The sequence below is a fragment of the Patagioenas fasciata genome, chromosome 4 (genome assembly GCF_037038585.1).
Source record: "Patagioenas fasciata isolate bPatFas1 chromosome 4, bPatFas1.hap1, whole genome shotgun sequence".
Taxonomy (NCBI): Eukaryota; Metazoa; Chordata; class Aves; order Columbiformes; family Columbidae; genus Patagioenas; species Patagioenas fasciata.
The window spans coordinates 26169611-26192234 of NC_092523.1; the positions used below are offsets into that span (position 1 = coordinate 26169611).

At 37.3% G+C, this 22624-nt stretch overlaps 2 protein-coding genes across 4 annotated transcripts in view; one reads left to right on the forward strand and one right to left on the reverse strand.

Annotated features, from left to right (window-relative positions):
• Positions 1 to 14576, forward strand: part of SLC30A9 (solute carrier family 30 member 9) — a 41599-nt gene extending 27023 nt beyond the window's left edge. The window contains exons 16-18 of one of the 2 annotated variants that reach the window (XM_065836589.2): positions 4220 to 4349; positions 6754 to 6867; positions 8339 to 14576. In XM_065836589.2, the coding sequence (XP_065692661.1) occupies positions 4220 to 4349; positions 6754 to 6867; positions 8339 to 8383 (289 nt within the window). In that variant the 3' untranslated portion in view covers positions 8384 to 14576. The remainder of the gene's footprint in view (positions 1 to 4219; positions 4350 to 6753; positions 6868 to 8338) is intronic. The other variant, XR_011738765.1, reaches the window with a different exon arrangement.
• A 4235-nt stretch (positions 14577 to 18811) lies between these two features.
• BEND4 (BEN domain containing 4) overlaps positions 18812 to 22624 on the reverse strand; it is a 33421-nt gene continuing 29608 nt past the window's right edge. The window contains exon 5 of one of the 2 annotated variants that reach the window (XM_065837928.2): positions 18812 to 22558. In XM_065837928.2, the coding sequence (XP_065694000.1) occupies positions 22341 to 22558 (218 nt within the window). In that variant the 3' untranslated portion in view covers positions 18812 to 22340. The remainder of the gene's footprint in view (positions 22559 to 22624) is intronic. The other variant, XM_065837929.2, reaches the window with a different exon arrangement.

The following is a 22624-nucleotide window of genomic DNA, read 5'->3' on the forward strand; positions in this document are numbered from 1 at the left end:
CTGACACCCAATCTAAAAGACAAACCTCCCAAACACTGGTGTGCTTCTGCAGCTGTGACTAAAATTTGTTCTTTTTATTTCAACCTTTCAGGGTCTTCAGCTATCAGACTGTACCTGAGTTCTCATGCAATCCTTTTTGCAGTTGCTGTATCCCATAAGTCCTTTCTTGTTCTTTTAGGAAGGATTTGCAGTCTTTATTTTCAAATGTATTCTGCTAGATATGAGGGGGATGTATTAAGGAATCATGTATTTTTCATCAGAAGCTATTTTAGATCCGAGGTGCTGATTCCATCACCACCACCACAACTACTTAACTTACTATTTCAGCAGTACATTGCATCACGTTATATAGTGTTAGATTTATCAGACAATACTAGTTGCTCTACTACTAAAATAAATAATGTCTGTGTTGATTGTTTTTTCAGCTAAATATTGAATTTTTTTTATGAGGTTGTTTGACATAGGTTGTTTGACATCGCATTCCCTAAAATCTTAATGACTGGAATTAATGCTTTTAATATATTATTTTTCCCCCACCTCTTTCACATTTTTTTCCTTGGGTTGTCAGGTGAAGTTAAATGAATTGCCTCATTTGCCCTTCTTAAATTTTGACACACTGTTGTTAATCTTTTTTTCTCTTTGTCGGGGGTTAAGATTGCGGGGTGACAATCAAACCCTGGCAGATGTATTGTTAACCTCCTCTCCCCCCCACTTCCCCCTTTTGCCCCTCCCTCTCCCCCCTTCCCACTCAGGACAGGCGATCGGGAGGGAAAGAAGGACAGAGAGAAGAGAGTTGGAAAAGTTAAAGATGTTTTACTAATGCTACTAATAAGAATAGAGAAAATAATACAAAATATACAAAACCAATCTTGTAAGTCTCAGCAACTGCAGAGCCAGCACCCAAAGTCCTGGATTAGACTCTGTAGCCAACCGGAGCTGGATTCAGTCTCTCACTAGGCCTCAGTTCACAGCGACGACCAGCAAGGTCCTCTCCTAATGTCAGCCATGAGGAAAAAAGGGAAAAAAGGGGCCGAGATCCTTGTGATCTCCCACTTTTATATGAAGTATTCACGTGAATGGAATGTTATACACCATTGGTCAGTCTCTCGGTCATCAGTTTCTCGTTGCCCCTCTCGTGAGATGTCCATCCGTGCTTATCAATAAGTTTGCATTCCATTGCTAGGTTTAACCAAAACATGTGTTGAGTTCTTCAGGAAAATGCAGCTAATATGAAGGCTTTAGCTTACAGGCAAAAATTCACTAAAAGAGAAACTTGTTTTTAACAGAACCAGGACACTCTTTTTTTTTAATTATTAATTCACGTCAGTATTGTAGGATGAAAAATTAATTTGCCTTCACAGTTTTCTTAGTTCTTTTTACTCTTGAATGCAGGTTACGGACCCTGCTGAAGTAGTAGGTTTTTTTTTTTCCTTTTAAATATCCAGTATGCTTTTCTGCTACTCATAGAGAAATGCTTTGTTGTACTAATGTGTTGTGCTTTTTTAGATCAAGAGAACAATGCTTATTGCTTGTTTCTGCTTATTCTGTATCATTAGTAATGATTTTACCATTTCCATCCAGTAGCAGGCTTGTTTCCAGGTTATAATTTGTTTCTGGTATGCTTAAAAGACGTTCGTTTGTATCACAGACAATGCCTTTTTATGCTTCTGTCAGTTTTTTGGACTTCATAATTGCTTTTCTTAGGCTCGTGTTTATTTTTTTCCCCTTTCTTTCCATTTTGCTTGGTAATTCCTATTTGTAGCCTTTATTTCATTTGATCTGGAATGAGCTTTCAGTCTGAGTTTTTCCCAGCTGTAAAATTATTTTATTTTTTGCTACAAAAACGTTACATTTTCAACTCTCACTCCTTTGGTGCCTAAATCTTTCTTGTGCTCAGTTTAACTGAAGTGTAGGAGATTGAGCTTTCAGAACTGTGAAATAAAATATATGATGTGGTACAGGCTGTCCTGATTCTGTTCTTATGGAATGAATTAATGGATCCCTAGTCATAAACTATTTTATGCAGAGTTTCATCTTTAATTTTTACTTCATTGTAGCAACTGTTGTGTAATTGTGCTGCTGTTATGCTGGAAAATCTGTCATTTTTAGGGGGGGTTGGGAAGGGGGCAAGTATGACAACTGATGGCTCAAAACCAGTAACTTGACATCCTCTGACAAATTTTTCTTTAATGGGAAACTTGCTCTTTTCCCTAGTTTGAATTGATGGTGTCTACTAGTTATCCAGAAGCTTCCATGAGCAAGCTTTGTAACTTAAGTTTTAGCATGCACATTTGTATTTTTGAATTATTAGTGTTTTTTTTCTTTTAAATTTCTGACTCGCTGCCTTATCTTTCCTGGACAGATTATAAGCAGTGAGGTAGATTTTTTTTCTTTTTTTTTTTTCTTCACATTTACAGAATATGCATCATTCCACTGAATTTTATCAGGTTACTGTTTAATGCGAATCTCAAATGTCTCTTGTTATCTTCTCGCTTAGCTCTGATAGACACTTGATGTATCTTCAAGATTTTGAATCTCATGATTTCAAAATCTCTTTGATAACAGTCATTGAACCACATCCATTATCTTAAATACCCTCTTGTGTGAGGAGGTTGTTTGATACCAGTTAGGTTACTCCAGTTAATACTGTTTTGTAGCTTCCCACAGAATAGCTGTGTAAATGGGATTTGAGCTAGAAATTCTCAATTGCCACTGGTAAGCTGATAGTTCTTCTAATCTGCTTGAATGTTTACTAAGATGTATTTTTTGGTGTCTCTATATTTAGTTCATGTTCTGTTTCTTTTTCCATGTGCTTAACACTACCCCTCCTCCACCCTGAGCATTACAAGTATTCCATAAACATTTCCTGTGACCGTTCCTCTGAAATTTTTGCCTCCTGTTGTTTGTAGGCAGTTCCCTGTAGAAGGCTGCTTCTTGAATACATGCCTTCCACTTTCTTCCTGCTCCCCCTGTGAAGTCACTTTTCATTTATAAATATTCAGATGACAAGAAACGTTTGCAGTTGGGAAGAGTAAATTTGCTTAAAACAAAGAGCACGCTAATTTGCAAGATGCTGGGAAATTGTACAACTTAGTAAAATGAACAGGAAAAAAGTTCAGTACTTTCCATCAAGTGATTTTTCTTGTCAAATCTAAATTTTGTGTTAGAATTTTAAAAATTGTCAAGATTTCATTTTTCTGTTAATACAGCTGAAGTCTTTGGAATATTTTATAGTTGACCTCAGATACTTGTTTTTCTGTTTTGATTTGGAAATGAATAAATAAAGACTTTTTAAAAATTTGAAACTTATTTGAGATATATGTCCCATATTTTAGTCTTTTTTTTTCTGGCCCGACTTTGCTACGTATCTTTTTGTCCTTGAAAAAGAGGATTTTTTGTTTATTACCTGTATTCATATGTCATGGAATTTGTCTAACAAACTGGAGCAAAACTGCACTATAGAAAAACAGAAGTCTTCTAATGTCCAAAATAAACGTATTGGAACATTCGTGTTCTATCATCTATTAGAAAACTTCAGATAAATACACAAGTGCGGCATTTACAAGCAGCTGTATTGTGATTAGTCATGATCAGTAGTTCAGTATGATCAAAAATAAATTCCAAACACAATATCCATAACCTTTTCTTACATCAGTTGTAATTTTGAATAGAAAATTCTTCCAGAAGTCATGCCTTTACAAATTGTAGTTTTATCTAGGAAAGGACACTTAGGTAACTGCAATGTGTACATTCAGTAATTGGCAAGAAATTATTGTTCTTTATCTCAGAATTGAGGATACTGGAAGATTTTAAAATAGTTGCATTCTGTGCAGTAGCAAATGAGTTAAAACTTTTCAGTTCAACTTAAGACTAGGGAAGTTTGCACTTTGATGTTGCAGTGTTTTAACACCATTAGTCCAGTTCTAAAATTTGCGATGCTTCTTGTAGTCTGTCTTTTATTTTAGCGAGCCTTTCATAGATGCAGCATACTTGTGCCGGTGTAGCAGATACCTGTGAAAGTGGTAGAACTGGTTAAATGTAGATTAGTATTTAATGGCAGTGTGTGGTGACATAAAATGAGGATGTTTGTCAAAGACAATGGCCTTTTAAAATTACATTATCATTTTACTGTGACGATATTGTTAACATCAGAAAGTCAAACTAGCTAGTTGTTTGTTTTATGTTGTTCTACATTTTCTTCAAAAATTATGTGTTTCAGAGCAATTCATGATGTTAAAGCCACAGACATGGGAATGAGCAAAGTGAGATTCAAGGCAGAAGTAGACTTTGATGGACGGGTTGTTACTCGTTCTTACCTGGAAAAACAAGACATTGAACAGCTGCTACAAGTATGTTTTTAAAAAATGATTTTGTAACTTTTAGTATTTGATATTTACTTTCCAATTTCAAGTATGTCTGAAAACAAGATTTTCAAGTGAGATACATTCCACGTCTTCGTTTTGAAAAATTGCGCGTTTTTTTTACTTTGTGTAAGTGTGTTAAATATTAATACACAGAATAACATTATGTGCTACTGAAATAGAGCCACTTCTGGGTTGAGCACGACTTGGGTAGCGTTTAATTAGTTTTTTTGTTAGAAAATGCAGATTTGTCCAAAATAATTTTGATGAGAATGTAATTCTTCTGATAATTTTTTTATTTAATTAACAAGGCCTGTAGTTAAAACTGGAAGCCTGTTACCTGACAATATGCATCTGTTGTGGCAGAGCCATCCACCTTGGGTGCTGAAGATGCACTGTTAGGGTTTACAGATCCTGCCATTCAGGCTGGGCTTGAATGTGGATTGCGTGTATCACATGAGTGAGCTTTTTGACAGCATTCAGCAATTAAACAACCTTAAATCAGTGTCTGTCTCTGATTCCATGTGGCAAAGCTATGAAGTAAATAATAATTTATCTAAATTACAAAGAGTTTTAAGTCGGCAAAACGTTTTGTTTGCTTACCCATTTTCACCAGTCGTGTGCTTATATACGTTTGCTTGTCTACCTACAAGATTTCTGTCTTTGCTACCCTTTCAAAATGAAAAGTAGGTATCAGATGTGTCTGCATTCTATGTCTGTTTGTTAAACACAACTTGGAAGCTGAGTTTACATTTAAATTACTGCAGTTTTTAAAACCAGTAGTTATTGTCTCAGGTTTTAAAAAAGTACTGCTCTTTAATGTCAAAATAAGAATGTATGTATATTATAGATACACAGTGCACTAAGTGACCTGTTAATGTATTGGATTTCAATTTAATACATTTTTGAGAGGAAGAATACTGTCAGCTTTTTACAACTGAGGTACTGCAGCTTTGTTTGCTTTTATATTACCAGGTCTCAGTTGCTTTGCTATTACAGCTGTTCAGTGTGCGACTTTTCCTTTCAAAGGCTTTGATGGCTTCTGATCCTTACCCACTATTTCTTTGGCCATTGCATGCAGTCTTCACTGGTTCTTCCAGCTGGTATTGTTGGGAAAGTTCTTTCTGATTGTTTCTAGGTTGGCAACTGTTGCTCGTACAGGTTGTGGTAGCTTCATGTAGTAAGCAGGTGTCAGGTGTGGAACTGTTGTTGCAGGATAGCTGCTTTCAGGGAGACTCAGCCACCCTAAGTCAAGGGCAAACTTAGCGTTTGCCTTTTTCAAATAACTAACTCGTAAAATTAGCATTGATAGCAACATTTACTCTTTCTAAAGTTGTGAAATATTTGTTGAATTGCTGTCATTCAGATTAATCTTTTCTTTTTCTTTTTAGACTCGCCATGATCCTAGGTTGTTGTGGTTGGGATATCTTTTGAGCTCATTCAATTATGTTATTCCTCTTCAGTTTTAGAGTAATGGGGGGAAATACTAAATTGCTGTTGTGTTCTAACTGTATATACAAGAATTAGCTATTTAATAATTATTGTGTCTGTTAGCAATAACCTATTTGTCATAAACATACTGCAGCTGTATCACCTAAAATACGGTGAGGTACTACAGGGCAAATGGCTAGTGGCTGACTTGGTTCTTGGTGTGTGGCCTCTAAGGAAGGCTCATGATGATGCGTTAATACCTGCTTTGGTGCTTCTGATGTCTGTGGCTTTTTGGAGGGAGGAGCATAGCGTCCTGTCCTCCTTAACCTTGTTTCTTCAATTTTGTAAGCTGTGGGTCTCCAGTCTGAGTTCTTACCAACTGCCTTTGAGTTTTTTTGATATTACGGAGGAGCTATATTTACAGCAGCAGCATTCGTAGTAATCCTTGTAGGTTTTCAGATGACTTGGTAATGTGATGCCCAGAGTATGCAGTGTAATGGAACAGTGAGAATGTATGAAAATGAGGAAAGAATACATAGGGGTACCCTGCTCTGCCTTGCTGTGAGGAGGGGATACCCCAGAAACTTCTAGAAAATGAGTGAAAATCTCTAAACTTACTTGGAAAATAAAGGAGAAAACCCATTAAAGATAAAACGGTTTATGTCAAGTGCAGGTGTAATGGTAAGCCAGCTGTCCTAATCTTTTCTGTCTTTGAGACTAAAGAGTTAGGATGCTTTGAAAGGAAATGGCAAAAGCTGAAAAGTGGGTGTTCTGTGGTTTGGTTTTGTTTGGTTGGTGGGTTTCGTTGTTGTTGTTTTTGTTGTTTGTTGTATGTTTTTTTTTTTATTGTCTTTTCTTTTCTTCCCCTCCTCCCTCTCCTGCTTGAAATATGTCAGGACCCTCTGTAGTGTTATTCCTTTCTTTCACTCAGCTCAGTCTCTTAAATTTGACTTCTTCCTAGGAAATTCAGCAAGTGAAAACCCTTGAAGAATTAGAAGCCTTCATGCTTAAGCATGGTGAGAATATTATTGACACACTGGGAGCTGAAGTAGACAGACTTGAGAAGGACTTAAAGGTAAAATGTGGCTGCTTATTAGGGAATACTTATTCTGTGATATATTTTAAACAATATCACTGTATCTGCTTTTTGGGATCTTGTTTGTAAATATGGGAGAGGGAAGAGGTTGATAATCCTAATGCAAATTTTCTTGCTATAGAATCATTAACAAAGTTCTGACCAACAGGAGAGCCTTGCTTTGTTGTTGATCTGTTTGTTATGTATTTTGTTCAATTTTATAACACTGTAGAACAATATTTTTGTGAAATGAGACCTGATTGTGTCGTTGTTACTGTGTTCTCAAAATACCTAGTTAGTTACAACTTACTGAATTCTATTTTAATTGTAAAGAAGCAAATTTCAGTCTTTATTTTTTCTAAATCTGGTACTTAGCATTGTATCAAATATATCAGTGTGTGATGAGGACTTTGCTCAACATAGTTTTGCTCTTGTTGAAACGGTACAGTTTACTTCTTTAATGAGCCTGTAATAACATTTTTTTCTGTGATTTAAATATCCTGTGGTTGGTGTGACACAGTTTTTAATTGTAGAACTGTAGCTGTTAATCTTACCTTTTCTGGCATGAATACAGAACTATAAGTGTACTGACTGCCAGACAAATACATTCCTGTCATGACTGCCTTTTCTATTCATGAGGAGACACTGCTTAAGAGCACGTCTGTCCTTTCTTTTTATATTTGGTAAATATTCTAGTTTTAGTTTCTGTTCCTAGAGTGATGCTGTTTAAAAATCAAAATTTATTTTTGAGTTTAATTGTATCAGCAGATCCAGTTCTTTGTGGTTTTTGAGGAGTAGAATCATAACTAATTATTTTATAAGCTGTTTTTTGGTATAGGCAGGGATTTCAGTGTTGCTGTTGAATATGCTTTACTAAATATGCTAGTCAGATTTACATGCCAGATGACTTTGAAGTCAGTGACTTTCAGTGAACATCTCATGGATTTTACAGTCTGTGTAATGACGATAACCTATTTCGTACAATATCAGAAAATGCAGATTTCTTAATAGAAACAATATTTTTGAATCTTTATAAATAGCTTCAATGGCACAGAACAAATTATTTCAGCAATCTTATCCGTTATTCAGGAAAATATCTGTTAAACATATATCTCTCAGTTTAAGGAAGTTTTATTTAAAGAGTTTTGTATAAAAACTGCCTTTTTAAAATCAAGCGAGCTACTTCATAATTTATAAAGCATAAGAACTATTTTTTCTTTGGTGTTGAAAAGTATTTGTCAAACAAAAAAAGACAGCCTTCAAAAACTTGCTTATAGTACGGGCAGTGTTTGTTGAAGCTATTCCTTGTTTTGAAGTAGTCCCTGTGTTAAAATAGTCCCTATCTTACCAGAAAAGGGAGTTTGTTATCCAGTTGCCAACATCATACCAAGAATATGTTATTTGTATCCATGTACAAAAATGTGTTTGAATATTTAAAAAAGAATGTATTTTTTGTTGAATTTTATTTCAGCAACGAAATCCTGATGTTCGTCATGTGGATTTGGAGATACTATAGACTGGGCAGAAGAAATCTTCAGGTTGCAACCATTTGGGAAAGAAGTCGTGTAAAGGGCTGAAAAGCTTCTGAAATTGCAGCGACCTCAGCACCGTACCTCGCTTACTTGTGCTGTGAGCTTCCTGGGCTGTTAGCACTGCTCTGTTTATAAAAGAGCGCTAGACTTGCAGACAAAAATTTCTATGGCAAAATAAGTTTTAAAAAGCTACTTGACTTAAATTCCACAGGAGAGTCTGTCAGAGCATATTTACTGCAATTCAGAACTTGAGGTCTAGTTAGGCAAATATTAGCTGCCTGTGAAAATATACAACACACTTAGTTTTTCCATTTGTGTCCCTATGCAGTGAGTTTGCACTTCTCCAGTTTCTTTCAAGATATCATTAGAGATTCTTGGGAGATATTAAGATTAGCTAGGAAGAGTTTGTTCCAGTGGAACCTGCCAATCTTAAACTAATTGTAAGATTTCAACTGTGTGATTGTTTCACAGTTTTTCTTTTCTATGAGATAAGTTCTTTCAAACAGGCACTGACCTTCTGTCAAGTACCATGATCTGGAAACCTGCTTTTCGCCACCATTGCAATTACCAGCTGCACTTCAGAAAAATAAGATTTTTCTCCTCAGTGGAGTCACCTGTATGTGGTTAGCCAGAGTACGTTAAGTTACTGTGAAGAAATTACTGTGCAGAGATTTCAGTGAACTTCTTCTGGTTTAAATTTTGTTCTTTTTTCTCTACTTTGACACTTGTTCTTTTATTTGTAAACATCTTCAGATGTAATCTGGGAGATATTTATGGTAGCGCCTGTTAAAAGTTACCTGGCACTTTTTGCTTTTTATACTTTTAATAGACTGTCTTGTCAGAAATGGTCTTTGCTAGAAGGTGTAAGAGATGTAGTTGGAAGTTACAATAGCAAAAAATGTATTAGAACTATTTATAATTAAAGAAATGAATACATTGTATTTTTAATTTATTTACCTCTAGACATTTTCTGTTATCTGAATTCTAAACCACTTTCTGTATTTGAAGAATTGACCTTGCTTGTTTGGCAAAGTAAATCTATCAGTGGTCCTCAACAATCCTGAGATAAGTGCTTAGAGTTTATAACTTTGAAATGTGCAATTCTAGCACTGCACACAATCAGCCTCAAGACTTTCTGCAATAGGCACCCAGGTTGTACCAGATTCTTTGAGACCCAGTCTTTGTTAGTAAAGCCATGGGTACTGATCATGCAAGTTGAAATGTGAAATCACTGCACATAAATAACTCTTGAGGGAAACCTTTTACGCACTTTAACATATTACAGTAAAATGAGAATTCCTCATGGGTGAGAGGTGGTAATAAGACCCTCCTAGTGACTCAGTCGCTGAGTAATGACTGACTTGCTTAAGGAAGAAATCTTGATAAGAAACACAAATCTTCGAACATCAATTTAAGATAAAATTATAAACATTGCAGCAAATAATAATTGTGGAGACCAATATGTCCAGATTTGACTAAAAGCTTTTTAAAATGTTTTGGGTTTTTTTTTTTCATACTAAGTGTCACCAGTGAACTATGAGAATTTAAAATATTAATAGCATGCCTTCTGACAACTGCAAAGCATGTTGCATGCTGGTCACTTTCAGTAGCAAAACATTCCAGGGTTTAGTTACAGATGGGGATTTACATACAGTAATTGTGGGCAAAGTGGGCTCTTTAGACCGTAATTCCAGTTCATTAGTGGCTTCTTTATAGTGTATGATTACATCTAATCTGAAAGAAGGCTTTATCTTTTCTCCTATTGTAGAACTAGTTAGTATATTTAAACCTGATGATTCGAAATGCAGTCTAAAGGTAACACTGTATCAAGTAAATAAGGCATATTTTAGCACATTATAAGTCATTACCTTTCTACTCACTCTTCCATGTAAACTTCATCTCATTTCATTATGCACTCTACTGATGTTTGTCTCATTCATGAAGAGCGCTGGAATCTGATAATGCATAACCTCTTTCCTTCTTCCTAGAATATTTAAATGGATTTTGAATTTGAATAAACACGTTGGTAAACCCATTGTTCCAGAAATCTTAAGAACTCGAAGAGAGGTAAAACTGAGAAAATGCTCTTACTGGGGAGGTTAGTGAAGCCAGCCAGTATGACCCGAGTGGTTTGTGTGCTGGAGTTACTGATGAATGAGTAGTGGTAGTATGCGCTTTGCAGGGCAGGAGTTTCACTGAGAGGTTAGTAAATGTCATCTCAATACTGAAGCGTTCCCAGATCTTGTTTAAGATGGGGCATGAGTTTATATTCTTACAGGGCATCTGCTCCAAGAGCCTATAAAATGTTTTGTTATTCATCAGAGATGTAATTCCTATGAATTCTAGTCTTAATTTCCTTATCTGAGACAGAAGCATACCCATCCACAGACCTTTTGTTTGTATTCCAAGATAAAATTCAAGTCCTGGTCTCCTTGTTACATTACTGATTATAGCATCACAATATGTTAAATTTAAGAAGCCAGAACTTGAATGTTTTTGGGTACATAACAGTTGTGTAGTTTGAGGACCCAGTTCCATTTTTGAAAACGACCTGGATGGTGATGTACCACAAAATGGTAGGCAGGCTGGTGTTGACGGTACCTTGTGAGTTTACCTGTCTTGCAGTTGGATGAAAATGTCAATTCATTGAGCCTGTCAGGTGGGAAAGGAAAAGTAATTCTGAACTGTTACATTTTAATATCTATTATACTTCACAGATTGTTTTTAACAGTTTTGATATTTTTACTGCTTTTTTTTTTTTTTTTCCTGTCTTCATGATGTGGGTGATGTGGGTCCAAGTACTTAGTTTACTTTTATTTTAGTGTTTTTTGTGGAAAATGTTCAGCTAGTACACTCATGCAATAGCATTCTCAGAATTAAAGAAAACTTGTGGAGGAATGTTTTTTTTTTTTCTTTATCACAAATGTAATGTTTCTTTTAGATTGATTTTAAGGAGGAGTGAGGATTTAGCTAACAATAAAGATATATTCTAGGATTTTTTCCAATTAAGGTGTGATCTTCTAAAATTTATTTTTGTAGAATGACCTTGCAGGTTCTGTCTTTTCAAATTTTCAAAGTACTGCTGTCCTCTGCTTTGTGAAAGATGCTTACGTGTTGTGCAACGTCTCATAATTCTGTAAAACTTGCGATGTTTGAAAAAATTGTCTTGGTGTTCCAACATGGCCAGTGATCTTAATGTGTTTTAAGTCAAAGTTGTCTGGACATTAGTAATACTTGTTTTCCTGTATAGTTTGTTTTTCTAGAAAAGATAAAATTCTGAAGTGATTTTCAAATTTAAATTGTTTCAAATCTAAATTGTCTCCCTAATACACTGTGGAATTCAGTATTTGATGTAGTCCCCCTCTACCCTTCTGCTTTGTGAAGTGTTCATTAAGCTTGTTGTAGTAATAACTACTTCAGTGACCTGTGGTATTAGCAGAGACTGTTTGCTCTCAGTTCTGGTCTAGGAGTAGCAGGGACTCGGGGAACAGGAGAACATATTTTTTTAAGGACAAGTTGGATCATTTATCCTCTGTGACTCCATTCAAGCTGAAGGATTTTTAGCCTCTGCTTTTCTCTTTCCTTGAATTCCTGCACAGATTTTATTTTTTTTTTTAATACCTTTTAGAGGAGGAAGCCATGATGAGCCTTTTTTTTAATAGCAGGGCTAGATGGTACTCTTGATCTCTGGATTTTGTACTGTATTTCTTGGTCGTGGATAGTTGACAATAGCGATTGCTGTTTTGAAAGCTACAAATCACGTTAGCCAAAACTACCAGAGTTTCAGGATTCTGGCAGATGCAAATTTTTCAGTTATATCTGAAGACTCAGTTTTTACTGAGAGATTTTTACTGGCCTCTCTTTGATAAAGAAGAGTATAGGGAAGAGCTTTACGTGTGTTTTGTCTAGGTAATACACTGATTGCAATTCTGTGCTCTCTTTTATTTGTTATCATTTTAGCTGACTTATCTTTTTTCCATAACAAAGAAAAAAATCTGCATTGTGGAAGTACCTCAACTAAGAATGTTTGTATCCAGTGCAGGCTTCTGGCAAAGGGTTCGTAGGCTTTTGTGTGTTGAAACTCTGGCAATTTTTGAAAATTGTCAATTAAATAGTCCATTTTCTAAAGTTGATTTATATGTGTTTCTTATGAAAGAATCCACAGAAGCATATTGTTTAAGATTTGAAAGAAAAGTATTTCATTTGATAGTCATATGTTCTTAAGGCATTTTGGCTTGATAGAACAATTGATTAATATTGACTCCTGTACAAAAAGTGAACTTCTGTGCATGCCTAAAGGCCCGCACTGCAGAAGCGAATATAAAATGAAAGTGTGCTTTTTTTCTTCTAGCTTAAGTAACGTGCTGCCTCTATTCTTATTGTTAGCTCTGAGCGGAGTACCACTCTCATCTCTTTTGCAGTTTACCTGCTTAATATAAATGAGAAGTTCAGGTGTACCAAAAAGATGTTTTTTGTGGAGAAGAATTGCATAGCTTAAGTAATTTTTCCTTTCTTGTTAGTGAGACACAAATGATTAAGATCAAAAGTAGACTGTATCTTTATAGAGAAATAGGAAACAGGCTTTAAAGCATAATAGTTAGATTTTTGAAATGAATGTCCTTTGAGAAAGCTAAAATGTGCCAGGTTGTATAGACTGTAGTAACTGCAGTCAATCAGGCTTCGCTGAAGCAGAAGAAGAGAAACTATAATGAAGTGTGTGGTGAAAAGAAAAGAATACAAGGAAGCGAAAAAAACTTTAGGTGTTGAGCACTGGAGAATAGAAAAATATGAACATATGTGGCCGGAAATAAGAAATGATGACTGGAGAGGAAAAGAACAGTAAGAAATCGTATTTGGTTAGAATGCATAAAACGATGTAGTATGACACGCTCTTAGTAGTATTAAGATAGTTGGGTGATTCTTCCATCCCACTCCCAGGATAAACTCATCTCCTTTTTTCCTTTAATGAAAATCAGTGCCTCTGTTTAACCGTTTCCCTATATGGTCTTCAGCTTTGCAGGTATAAACCTATTTGCCCTCTGAAAACTTACTCTTATTGCTAAGGGTGATGGTGTAATCTCAGTCTGGAGCTTTGTTGGTGAGGTGTGGAGGGTGAATAATTTTAATTGTGGTAACGGGAGCTAGAGTGAATTAAAGAGAAAATGATTCTTCAGCCAGAAAATTATTGAAGCACCATACTGAAGATGTTGTGGGGAGGAAAAAATGGTGCGGTTTTCTAAGGTCTATGGTATTCTTAAAATAGACTGTGATCATTGGTGAATGTGTCAGTCCATCGTTTTCAGGTTCCTTAAATGTCTGTGGATAAGCAAGATTTTTAGTTTAACTCCTTTGCAGAATGTGATGATTTAAGAAAACATTCAAAGTGTAATGTGAAAAGGATGTATATTTTTTAAATACCACAGACAATAAAAAATAGCTTATAGTAGATAGGCAGTAAATTGTTCTATATTACACAATGCTCTTGAGGACAATTCTTTTTCTGTGTAAATCAAACCCACCAATTAAAACAAAAGTTCTGGTTTACTTTCTAGAAGTGTTACCCTAACAGTAAGCCTGATCAGATTTTTGTGTTGCCAGCATTCCCAGTGCTGTTATGGGGAGGTGTCCGTTAAAATAGTGGAATTCAGCTCCACAATTGAGGATATGTTTGATTTTTGTAACCTAAATTTACATCATATTTAAAGCTTTTGAGTTTGCGATCAGCTGCTTCAAACCTTGAGACAGAAGAAAAAAATACGCAATGTTGTAGAAATGATGTAATATAAAGGATTTTTTGTAAGTTTCTCTTAAAGATGCTGAAGAATTATGTGAGAAGCAGCATTAGGAAAACATTTGGGTTATTGCCAAAATTGTATTAAAAGTTTTGAAAGTCAAGGGTGAGGATTTTCACTGGTGGTAGAACTTTCAAAGGGCAATCTCAAAGTTGAACCATGTTTTTCCATGCAACCTTTTAATCGAATGTATTTTCTTCCCTCCATTCGGTGTATTGGCTTTTTCATTCTGTGTCTTGGTTACTTCAGATTAGTATGGGGAAGTCATTTTGATTTGTGAAGTGTAGGCATTTAAATATTTCTCTGCATATGTTCTGTCTTTTGTACAGCCTGTAAAATGTCTGCAAGTTGTAATTATTCAGTAAAATGTTGTATAGCCAGTAAAGGTTGTGTTCTGTTAATTCAAGTGATTTTACATATATCATAAAGGTAAGCAATAACAATGGCTCTAGGCAGTTGATGATGATTTGCTACATTTCTGAATTCAAAATGCATATATCAGTATTTTATAGATGTGAAACAAAGGTTATATCCATCTATTTGTGCTAGTTATTCAGTTTGCCTTTGTCGACAGTATACACTCTGTTAAATAGTGTGCACTCAGTACATGAGCAACCTGCCTAGGAGAGCCGAGCCGTATTTATTAATACTCTGAACTTCCCTGGCAACTGTGCCTTTCGTCCTGTTCGCCCCCCCAGGGCACTGTTCCTTCCCCAGGACAGAGCGAGCTCTTCCTGCCTCTGTCTGCAGTTGGATGGCTGTCCTGGGCCAGATCTAAGGATGATGTGAAGAAAGGTAGTAAGAGAGATGGCTTCCTTAGCTGTGTGTAGTCAAGGGTATGGAGAATTTCTTGAGGAGGTTGAGTTTATGGATTAGACTTAGGTAAAAACTGTAACATGACAATCCCAGCAAAGCCAGGTATTGACTTGAAATTAGTCAGCTTAGGATCTAGCATACTGTCTGCTTCGTTAAAACACCTTTTTTATCATTAATCCTGATGAAAACTGGTCATCTCTACAGTTATAGAAAGAACTACTTCTGTTTGGGCTGAAAAAATCTGTATGTGGTTGTAAAGAGGAAACAAAAAAGGAAGAAGCCTGGGCGTTAAACTGGAGAAACTCGAAAAACTGGAGCTTTTGTCTTTATGGTGTCAGCTATGAGAAATAAGGTGGTCAAGCAGTGTACTTCAGGAAAGATGAGAACGTTGTTCTTCAGCTCAGCCTTGACAATCAAGTTCAGGTTGCTAGAAGACTCAAATTCATCAGCACATGCAGTTAATGCTTCAGGTACCAGTTTTCTGCATTCAAAAATAAACTGGGATATCCTGTGACTTGAAGATGAACCTGTCAATAAGCAGATTTTTGTCCGAATTGATAAAGACATTTCATTTCATTGGAATTTCTCTATTAAAAGAAACTCCCTTTTTCAAGGGATTTTCTTTCAGCAACACACTGGATATTAATGTGTAATGCTGGGATTGTTGAAGACTGTGTGTCACAAGCTCATGTTAAGCAGCATTATTTTGGGTGGTGATACCAATACCAATTAGTAAGATTATTCTCACTGGAACTGTCTTTCTGATGCTGTGGACAGGAAAGATAACCTGGGTGTTTCCTACACTTCCTTTTTATCAAGAGATTGTGTTAGAACTGCTTGCTGCTCTGCTTCTCATTTTGGATTATCCTTTAGAAAAATAATCCCTCTTTCCATCGGTTCAATTAGTAGTTCAGTTGTTGGCTCTTTCAGGTTCACATCCTTTTGCAAGAAGACCTTTCAGTTTTTCACTTAATGTTACTACAAGGCATTTTTGAAAGGTTTAATTAGACTTTCTACTGTACTATGACCCTGTTCCTAAATGAGAACTAAATTTAATAATAACTTTTCTAATGGGAAACTACTTTGAATCATTAGCAAGACTATTTCTTTCCATTTTTCTAAAAAGACTGCCTTAGTAGTGGCAATTATATCTGTCAGATGAGCGAGAGTAAAGTGTTTTTAAGGACAAAGGGGCTTTTTAGATTTTTCCCAACATTGTTATATAAGTTCATGTCAGATTTTTTTCTCTTGACTCAGTTAAGTAAACTGCTAGTTTGTGGTGGCTGCTTGTGCTTGGTTGTGCTTGTTTGTTTGTTTGTTTTCCCTTAATGCCATACATCTGTAGTAGAAGCTGCTTTTATACTTCAGATGTTGAAGGTTTTTGAGGAAGGTTTTTGTATTCATAGGGCAAGGTCATATTCAGAGATGTGCCCAGTATGCCAGGGGACTCCATGCTGTAGCAGGGAGGATTTGTCCCTGGAGAGCTGTTCATGTATGAATTTGCTAGGAAATAACCAAGACATGGCCTTTGATTTAAAAAGGCCACACTCAAGGAGTACTCATCAGTGGTGTTGGTTTGATGTATCAGTAAGATTTAAATGATTGTCACCTGGAGCTGTATTCATGTGTTGCTTCTACTGAAACCCTCAGGAACCATTTGTAGTCACCCGTGGTGCTGATGAGCGTAAGTGCCAGGTAACGGAAGATGAGTTCTTTCTTTGCTGTTGCTTTTGAGATGTCATTTATGTGCATGTTTACAAACCAAAGCTAAACTTTGCAAGTCAGTACTCATCTTCCATTGTCATCCATGCTGAGTGACCTTGATGATTGTAAAGCTCTGAGAAGAGGACATTGCGAAGGCAGTATCTTAAGGACTTGGATATTAGGAGAGGGCAAAATTAAAGCTGCTGTGCTAAACATAACCTCAGTCTCCTTGTGCCTGTGAGTCCTTGCATCTACTCCACAGTGCTGCAGCTGTTCAGCACCCCAGCCTCCCATAGAAGGATGCTGCTCCTTCAGAGACTGATGTTCTGGTTTATCCTCATGATTTGATCTGTGGCCTGGTTTTGTGTACTGCATGCACTCAAACTACTCTGCGGCAGGGCTTGTTACCTTCTTCAAGGGCTTTACTGTTGTGCTTCACACTATAGCTCTGGTTCTGCAGTAGCACTAATCTTCACAGAACACCCATGGAGAGGTAGAACTATCTGGGTTTTGGGTGCAATGGGCTGAAGGCTGAAACATACCACCTCATGCTGTGTTCCTTGGGACGCTGATGTTTCAGTCTCCTCACTGTGATGGAAGCACTTCCTATTCTGACCATCCTTCCACTGGCTTTGGTCACAGAGGTGCCTCAGCAGAGGGAAGGTAGCAGAGAAAACAGCAGTTCCTGCCTAGCTGAACTCCTGAGGGCTAGATTTTGCAACTGATCTTATCAAAATATTACAAATATTTTTATAATGTGAGCTTGCACATGAGCTTTTTTAAGAAAATCAGTTAAAAACTAAATTACTTCATATGCATGAGATTCAATGGTTGACTTGGACCATAGAGATCCTCTTCGGGGACATCTTGGCACTTGAGAAAGGGCATATATACTCGCAGCAGTGGGCCGTGCTTCTCTGAATGGCCCAGTGTTACGGCAGAGCAGAACCATGGTTTAACTATTGCCCTGCCAGTATGGTTAACAGGTGGAAGGAAGAGCGGTAAAACACGACATTACTGAACCACACTGAATCACACCCCTCAGCTGTGCTGCCTTTTCCACACCGGTTATTTCCCAGGCCTGGTTCTCCCTCACCCCAGGGACCCCTTCCTTACCCTTCTCCCTGCCTCTCCAGCCCCAGTCGCTACCTCTCACATTTATCAGCTTTTTATAGACTCTGCTGTTAGACCTCATCTCTGTGGGGATCTTTCCAAGCTTTGAAAACTCAACTGCTGCTTCTAGTTGCACACCTTTGTGCTCTCCTTCCCTGCCAGCTTTCCCTGCTGGTTTGCTGCCTGTCCTGCCCCATGACCCTGCCGTTCCCCCTCTGCCTGTCCCCAGTCACTCCTGCCTCTGATACTTCAAGTCATTGCTCAATGGGCTGGGAAGTTACAACTTTACAAAGAGAAGTTAATTGTCATTTTTTTCAGAGGGTTTAACACACTTGAACTTAGATTTTGCATACTCACCTGAAATAATTTTGGTGAGGGTTTCACTAGTAAGGGTTTTCACAAAAAATAGTCCAGAAAATACTACCCCAACCCTAGTTAGTATTGCAACATTACAGGCACCTGAAAGCGTTGTTTTATAATGGAAATATTTTGCAACTGTTTCTGATGGTGGCACCAGCCTGTGGTCAGACCCGTCTTGCTTCGCAGCCCAGCAGAAGGGGTTGCCATGCTGGGCATTTGTCACCCTAATTCCTCTACAAATTAATTGGAGTCGGGATTTTCTAAAGCATTTAAGACAATCGGACATTCAGCCACTGAAATTTGAATTAAAATGAGATTTAAACTTCACCACTTGAAAATCCAGGTCTTATGATTGCAGATGGGTACTTTCTCTGAAGAGTCTTTCTATCTAACCAGCACATAAATATGTGGTTATGTTTTGAGGTGAAAATTATTTATGTTGTATTCATAGTTTAATTCTTCATAATCTTTCACTGTGCTTGCTGGTGCTTCATACCAAACAAGTATTTAACATAAAAGACAACACTCTAGCCTTTTATAGCAATATAGGTCTAAAACTTTATATAGAGAGAGAGACAGTTGTGACAGGTGTCGCACTGACATAATGCCTATATAGAAAGAGAGAGATTAACCAGAGACCAACTTTTATTGTTCATTTTTATGCAACAGAACAAATGGAACTGGAGGTATGTAGTAATAAAACAAATATTCAAATTAGAATTAACACCTGAAATAGTGAACTATAGGTAACAAATGTCTCTATAATTAAAAAATATTGACTGTTTAAAAAATTCTCTAAGATTTTATATTCTTTGAAAGAAATGTGTGTTGCCACATAGAAAACAATTCACACATCCTATAGAAATTGTCACAAAAACCTTACTAATCTATATTACACTATGCACTTTTTTTTTTTTTACAATATCTGGTAAAGGTCTATCCTTAGCTTGTACATACTCTACACAGTACAATCATCATTAGAAAGTATTCATAGAATTAACTACACCATAACAATAAAAATATCAGGATTAATGGTTTTTTAATCACAGTTTCTCCACAAATATTTGTCATAGAAAATATAGCGAAGGCATGTTGGCACAGATGGGAGTGCGGTACTGCTACACAAAGTTTGAGAGAAGGCAGATACATAAATGACAGTAAGATTAAAGAGTATGGAAGGATAAGACAAGAATCTCTATCCTCCTGGGACTTTCTGGAGTGACATGATAGATAGCAGTTTCCTTCTGTCACAAGCTGGCTGTCGACATCCAGAGCTGGGAAGGGGTGTGCTGATTTAGAAAGCACACCACTTAAATGCGGGTGTCTCGCTCTGTGGAGGCTTACGTGCTATCCCTTATTTCAAGTCCTGTACTATTACACCTAACATCTTGTGGATATTTAGACACTTCAGTGTAAAGCTGTTGTGGAAGGTTTGTTTTGTTTTTTTTTTTAAAATGAAATGAGTGCGTCAAGAGTCGAGTGGCCATGATGGTAATTAAAAACAAAGACAGACAACTGAGAAAAGTTGTTGTGCTCTGTTATTTTAAAACCAAACATGAACAAAAAAAGATGAGCTGGTGTCTGCTAATGCTTGTCTGTGACTACAATTCACATCACTGGCCAGTGCACACAAGCAACTAAGGGCAGAGTTTTGTAAAGAAAGGTCCAAGCCTGCAAAGCCATTTCTAGTGCTAAAGTGGCTTTCAGGATGAAACTATACATTTGGTTATTTTGCACAATATGAGAGTAGAGGATTGTGAGTGGTTCCAGGAGGCTGGCTACATGTTTTACACTAAAAATAAAGCTAGGCTTACTAGTTAGAGTTTAGCAAATCTTCAAGTTATTAAGTGAGAGGTCTGTCCAGTCCAGTAATTCTGTTCTGTGACTGTTAAAAATGAAGCATTTGTATTTTTGACCTCATACAATTAAACATTTAAAAGGAAACCATCACAAAGTTTACAAAAATACAGCATGATACATATTTCTGTGGACAAATTTACAGTATAATGTCGACTCACATTCTGACATGTTTTACCAAGTAGTTCTGGCAAATGTCACCACATTAAAGACAGACCAGCAAGACTTACACCATCTGAGCAATGTAACATCTTCTATTATAGTTCTTTTTTTAAAAAAATGTGTAAGTTCAACACTGAAAAGCTACTATAGGATTATCTGTACCGTGACATTTCTATACACTGAGTTTCTTTGCCGGAGGCCACCACGCAACATTGACTGTTCAGAGCCAGCCGCCTCCTGCCTGTGGTGAGGGACGGTGTCCCAAACCCCTGGGCCTGGTGAGGTCCAGTGTGACTAAACTGCTCATTCACTTTTAGAAAATAAATGAGTTATTCTGGGTCAACTGAGTGCCTTTCAACCACCTTTTAAAAAATCACCAGAAATAAAAATAATCAAGAGGTATTGGACATTTAAGGGCCTAAAGCCTATCCTGGCTGACCGAGGTCCTGTCTACTGTGGTGCACGGTGGAGCCCATGTCCTGGGACACCCTGCAGGTTGGCTGTGAGAGACGGGTCACAACTGCAAGCAAAGAAGAGGCAAATGGTGGGAAGAAACCATTGTGTGGGCGAGCCAGACTTCGGAAGACTGCCTCGGCCCTCCATCTGTCACCAGGCCGGAGCTAGTGCAGTGTTTCGCCCCATGGGGACCTTCCTCATCTTTGAGAAAGGGGTTGGGTGCCTCCTGCCTGGTACATGGGGAGAAGGTCGGGAAGGAGAGGAGAAGGGCAAAAGGAGCAATTAGTAGCTTCTCTCGGGGCGTGCGCAAGGTGGTTAGGAAAGCTGGTGAGTATGAGATATGCATTCAGGAGAGTCAATGCTGATGAGGTAGCACTAAGGATGGTTAAAAGCAAAGTGAACTTTCTTTCCAAAAAAACAGTTCCCTGTACCCATCAGAGGGGAAATGTTGACTCAAGGAGAGCTGGTTCGGGCTGTGAAGGACACCAGCACCGGCCTGAGCGACCGGACAAGGGTGAGGAGATGGAAACACCCTGATGTGGAAAAGAAAGGGTTTAGTTTCTTTGGCATTGTGTGTTTCTGGAGTGCATCAAATTGGAGGGACAACGGAGTTCTAAGCCTTTAAAATTAAGGGTTTTCAGTGGACTGATTTGTTTTTTAAAGCTTCCAGTGTTGTGTGCCATTATGAACTCTGCTGTAGCACATCAGAATTTTTCTTGCAGCTGTTACTTGTGTTTACTTACAACAGAAGGTTAAATTAGGTGCTTCTTACCCAGCCCCTCCCTGAATGCAACTCTGAGTATCTGACTAAGATCAGCACATTGCCTCATCTATTTGAAGAAATGGATATAAAACGTAAATGAAAGCAAAACCAAGAAAAGGCAATTTAGAGCCTCTAAAGCTACATAATACGGCTGCAGAATAGGAATAGACAAAGGAAAACCTTTATTCTGAAATGGCAATTTGTTTTTAGTAATCTTGTTTTAATGAAAACTGTCATGATCAACTCTAATCCCCTAGAAATCTAGATAAATATAGTGTCTATCTGATATACAAAGCAATTTTTATCTATTAGAAGTGCGTGCTATTGTTCTGGGTCTTTGAAGGATTCTGCTGTTGACGAGTGCTGCTGTTTTACCCGGGAAGCTTAATTTCCTGGCAGAGTTGGCTTAAGGAAGTCCCTGCATTTTCCAGTTTGTGTGATATTTTAAGGTAGCATTTATAATTATGTTATTTTCTGTTAGGAAGTGGGAGACCACTTCTTTTTTTGTTATAAGCCTGCAGACTTGTTCTTACATCTACTACTCAAGGAAAGCTGTTCTGGGTCCAGACTTGGGTTTGTTATCAATAGGCAGACAAGAGAGTAGCTGCTGTTTATTTTGACATTTTTATAGTTTAAAATGACCTTTCCTCTAGAACTAGATCAAATGAGCTGCAATTTCCCTTTGAGAGTGCTATGAAGGATTTGCAAATAATAGGCACTGAGAAGTTCCACACAGCAGGTCTGGAAGTGGATTTCTTTTTGTTAACTGGGACATGGTAGAATGAAGAAGCTGAAATGTATGCAGTATGTGTTCAAACATGCTTTGGACTCTTAAATGACAGCAGGATAAGTATGTTTAACAAATAGTCTCTCCTAAATTAAGTGGCTGCTAGTTGTGTGAGGATCTTCTCACTGCCATCAATCACCAGATCCATCTTGCATACCTCTATTAAAGACTTCATCCTGTGATCCTGGGTGGTCAGTCCCTTCGTAATACGAATTCCCATTGTGAAGGAAAGTCCCCACGGCACGCCCTTGACGAGCATGTCCTACCGCGTCGCTGAATACCTTGTTTATTTGCTCTTCGGATGGCATCCACCAGTCTGGGTTGGAAGTGCAATGCATCCTAATGAACTCTGCAGGAAAACATGCATGGATAAAAAACAACTTGTCTTTGTGGAACTCGCTATTGCCCAGGTGTC